We start from the raw sequence: 4327 nt of genomic DNA on the forward strand, positions 1-4327 counted from the left end.
AAGATTGCCATAGTTTCTTGTCTATTTAGTTGCATTATCTCTTTATTCTTATTGAATAATCTAGACAGTGTGCTTTGAGTTCATATTATAACCTTCCTCGTCAATTCTGCATAGATTGCAAAGAGAATGTTTAAATTGTCATTAATAATTTTATTTTTTTACTATAAACAAATTTTATTTTGGCAAAAAAAAAAAGGGAAGAAATAAATTGAATAGCCAAAGAATTTTCCCTAGTTTTATTGGTAACTTAGACAAACTTCTCATTTTCTTAATTTCTATAAGAAAATAGTGCATTTACAGTATAATTGATCTGATAAATTGAATAAGTTAGACACAGTTTATTCGAACGTTTAAGAAGTGATACAGTGATAGTTAGTGGAAGGGAAGAATATGTGAAGCGTAGCTTGTTACGTTCAATGTATGTTACAATTGTTCACAAACTAAGATTCAATGCTTTAGATAAATATTGTTTGATTGTGTGTTGACTTTGTTCCAAAATCTAGAATTTTTTCTCGTTTAGTCAAAATATGAGAAGTTAACGAATGATCACCAAGCTAGTGAAATTTTTGTCGAATCCAGCGAAATCTTGATACTTTTCTCATGCGTTAATCAATTACTTCTGGAATCAGGTATATATACAGTCGACATTGACACTGAAATTGAGAAACGAAAGCTAAAGGAATTGGCAGCAAATCTCTGCACAAATGTTTCATATGATGAAAGTATAAACCTATATGTGTGACAGATAAATTGCATTTAGTGAAGCATACAACCTTATTTTGCCTGCAAGAATTAGAATTTCGTCCAGGAAAAACAATACATTCTTAACCTATCTTTGAGCGCACAATTTTTTAAAGTGTTTTTCTTGTGAAGGAAGAGCTCCTTGGATTCTTGCCAGTCGACAAGACTGTTCTGTAAATAGCTGATATGTTGATTGCCTCTTCCATGGAACAATGCCAAACTCGTCATTAAAATCTTCCATCCCTTCGACCACAAACTGCCATACCAAAGTCCCAGCTCCAGACTTGTTCCGTTTAGCAGACTTGTGTAAGATATCGAGAATGACTTTGTAGAATCTCTCTCGTTGAGAGGGGTCAAAATCCAAGTCTTCGTTAGACAAACCGAACTCGGTGAACATTATGGGCTTTTTTAGATCTTTGTCACCGTCTTCGATGTGAGAGATCATCCACTTGGAGACGAATCTTAGGTTATATTCGAAATTCTGAATATGAGACCTAGCGAACGAAAGATATTGACTTATTCAACCTAATATGGAAGATTGCACAATAACTAAACGAATATATAAATAGCTTACCAATGGTCAGGGTAAATATGAACTGAGGCAAAATCAATAGTTGAGATCATTGAGTTTCTTGTAAAATCAGATCCAAGATCAGCTGCCCAGTACTCGGGATTGAAGCTTAACCTTTTTGAGTTTTTAGGGCCGTAGAATCCTTCAAGACCCACAGTCACTAGATGGTTCGGGTCAATTGATTTCACAAAATATGACATTTCTTCTATCCAATCCTGCAATAGTCCATATCCACGGGGGAAAAAGTAAAACTAAAAATCATCAACCAGAGTAAAAGAATCATCCTATCCATTAAAGTACATTTTGAAGATCTCGATCTTTTGGTCTAAGCATTATGCATGAAAATATAAATAAACACTCATTCTTCCGTTAAAAGTATCCAAATAGGACACTGAGAAGTTCATAAAGAAATGAGCCATCTGAGAAATGTGAGCACGACAGAGTTACATGTTTGTATTATAAGGTTTGATTTGACGAAACTTGACGAACTCTAGAATTGACTTAAGTGTATCAGAGGAAGAAAGTTAAAAGACACCGAGAGAAATGAAATCTGTCACCAATAATGAGCAATATCAGCAATTCAGCTTCCCAAAACATCCAAAAGTGACTCATAACTGGAACAATGGCTCACCATCTTACAGTTGCTGTTGATATTTATAGTGTAAATAGAATGGATAGGGCTCAGCACAGGCAGCCTAATGTCGATTATTGGACAAAATAAAATACTTTGATAAATGTTTTTGAGTCCAAATTTACTCAAAATATAAATTATTTACAAGTGAATTTCTTGCATGTTTTCATAATGTATAACCTCAGTGTTGAAATGGTGGAAGAAGACTACTACTTACTTGGAGTGTGTCACCAGAAGGATCAGTCGAGCAGCGGGGTTCGTTAATTAACTCCCATGCAAAGATAGTCGGGTCATCCCTGTACTCAATCCCAGTGAAAGTATTTTTTCTTGTTAGGACTGTCTGCCAAAAAGGAGTACACAAAACACGATTAAATTGCGACTGTGGAAATAGACACTACAGTATTAACATATTGTTGATGAATCATGTACGGGATGCAAAATGAAGGAAAAGAATTGACACTTAATGACTTCACGGGATTTCAGTGCAAACGTAGACAACAATACCCAAAAACAAAAGTTTTCTCAACGACTACAATTACCCAAAACAAAAGGACTAGTTTAAAAGTTTACCTTGACATAATTTTTGAAATAATGCCGAATTGATGGGTCGTAGAAGAACGAATCATTAGAAGAGCTCAAAGCAATACCCTCTTCCCTTGCCCACTTAACATACTGAGTCTTTCCACCATATGCTTGCAAGTTATTCACCAAGCTTAGTATCAGCCTTATTCCCTGCCGATTGGCTTCTGCAACAACGTAATCTAACGCCTGCACATAGATTGCATAAGCTTGGACTGAGACGTGCCCAATAAGGAAAATAATAGTAGATGACTATATTCATTGCATATATAGCAGTAAACTTGAATAAAGTATACCAAACATGCCTATTACGTAACTAATCAAATGCCTTCGACAGTTATATAACTGGGCCGTTATTAATCCTTCTGAAACACGCTTAGTCGAGGGGAAAAGAGGTTGCAACTAGCATACGAGCGTGCACAATCATTCATCTGCCCATTCTAGGACAGATGAATATTTTCTTGAACTTCCAAGAACATGAAAAACAGGCTAAAATGAAGCAAACTGGATTTATGTTCTCATCAGTTCGTACAGTTACTAATCCAAATTACACCTATGAAATAGTTCTCATTAGCTGCAAATTTGACTGAAAACAAAATCTAACCACTACTTGTAAGAAAAAATAATTGATAAGGATTAAGCACTATTTCCAATTAGGATAACAAAACATCATAAACACAAACCAGAGATTTATAGCGGCTCATCCTCTTAAAATTTTCACCAAGAACATCAAGATCTAAAGCCGTAAACTGAAAATACGCCTAAATTAGGAGCACATAAACAATGAATGATACACTTTTGATAGATTTTTTCTTACTCTGAATACTCTTTCGTCAAATCTACCAGGAGAAATTTGTAGAGCATTGTATGCTCCATCATTGAAAGCCCAGGTTCTACACACGGTGAGACCCATCTTTGCACCAGTTTGCAGCATCTCTCTGATTCTGGGTCTTCTTGATTCATCCACACCATGGTCCATCATCCAGTAAGAATTCCATCCATTGAAATAAAAAGGCCTACCATCCACTATGAACTGAGTTCCATTCCTCTTCACAAAACTCGAAGTACTTCTCCCATGGAAACCGATCCATAGATCCCCAAATGACATGTATATGAAAACTAAACAAGAAGCAAAACCAATTACGGCATACAACATCCCATTTCCTCCTAGCATTCTGCTTAAAGGTGATTTATACATGAAGGGTATGGAATTGACTAGACAATACAATAGACAAAAGTCTCGAGTAGAATACGCTATCAAAAAAATCTAGGAATATAGGGTGATTCTTGAGTTCGGAGTACTCTTAAAGCAGTAAATCACCCTTCAAAAGTACCCAAGGTGGAATCTTTGAGATAAAATTGAAAAATTAAAAACGAAATAAGTGGTTTTTAATATGGGTTTCTGGCATTAGGAATCTAATGAGCTTCCAAAATCTTTGGATTGCAGCGAAAAGAAATGAACTAGAATTTTTAGGCACCCCTGATCTGATCCCTTTCTGCAAAAGGGTAAATCAATTTTTTGAAACACAAGTTCAAGAATAAAAAATGAGGCTGCCTCTGTGAAAAATTAAAAGTGGTCTTCAGCATGTATCTGTGCCAAATGTAAGCGAATCAAAGAAAGCATACATAATTTATAACAATTCAAGAAAACTTATAAAGAAATATGAGAAAAATGGTGGAATGTTGGTATCAGATTATGCCAAAATAGATCTGAAATTCATGAATTTGGCAGCTTTTTCTTGAGATTTCATACTGTGGTAATGTGCAAGGAATGTCATTCATGGGCCATTTTCTGACATAGGCTT

The 4327-nt window shown here is 35.3% G+C and overlaps 1 protein-coding gene across 1 annotated transcript; it reads right to left on the reverse strand.

Moving 5' to 3' along the window:
- Window positions 1-674: 674 nt before the first annotated feature.
- On the reverse strand, window positions 675-4321 carry LOC111388883 (mannan endo-1,4-beta-mannosidase 2-like). The gene is made up of 5 exons (XM_023013710.1): window positions 3340-4321; window positions 2514-2711; window positions 2161-2283; window positions 1316-1527; window positions 675-1235 (listed from the first exon to the last, which is right to left on the reverse strand). Exons 1-5 carry the CDS (start codon window positions 3718-3720, stop codon window positions 830-832), a joined length of 1320 nt encoding a protein of 439 aa, XP_022869478.1. The 5' UTR covers window positions 3721-4321; the 3' UTR covers window positions 675-829.
- Window positions 4322-4327: the final 6 nt, after the last annotated feature.

The sequence above is a fragment of the Olea europaea genome, unplaced genomic scaffold, assembly GCF_002742605.1.
Source record: "Olea europaea var. sylvestris unplaced genomic scaffold, O_europaea_v1 scaffold5335, whole genome shotgun sequence".
Lineage (NCBI taxonomy): Eukaryota > Viridiplantae > Streptophyta > Magnoliopsida > Lamiales > Oleaceae > Olea > Olea europaea.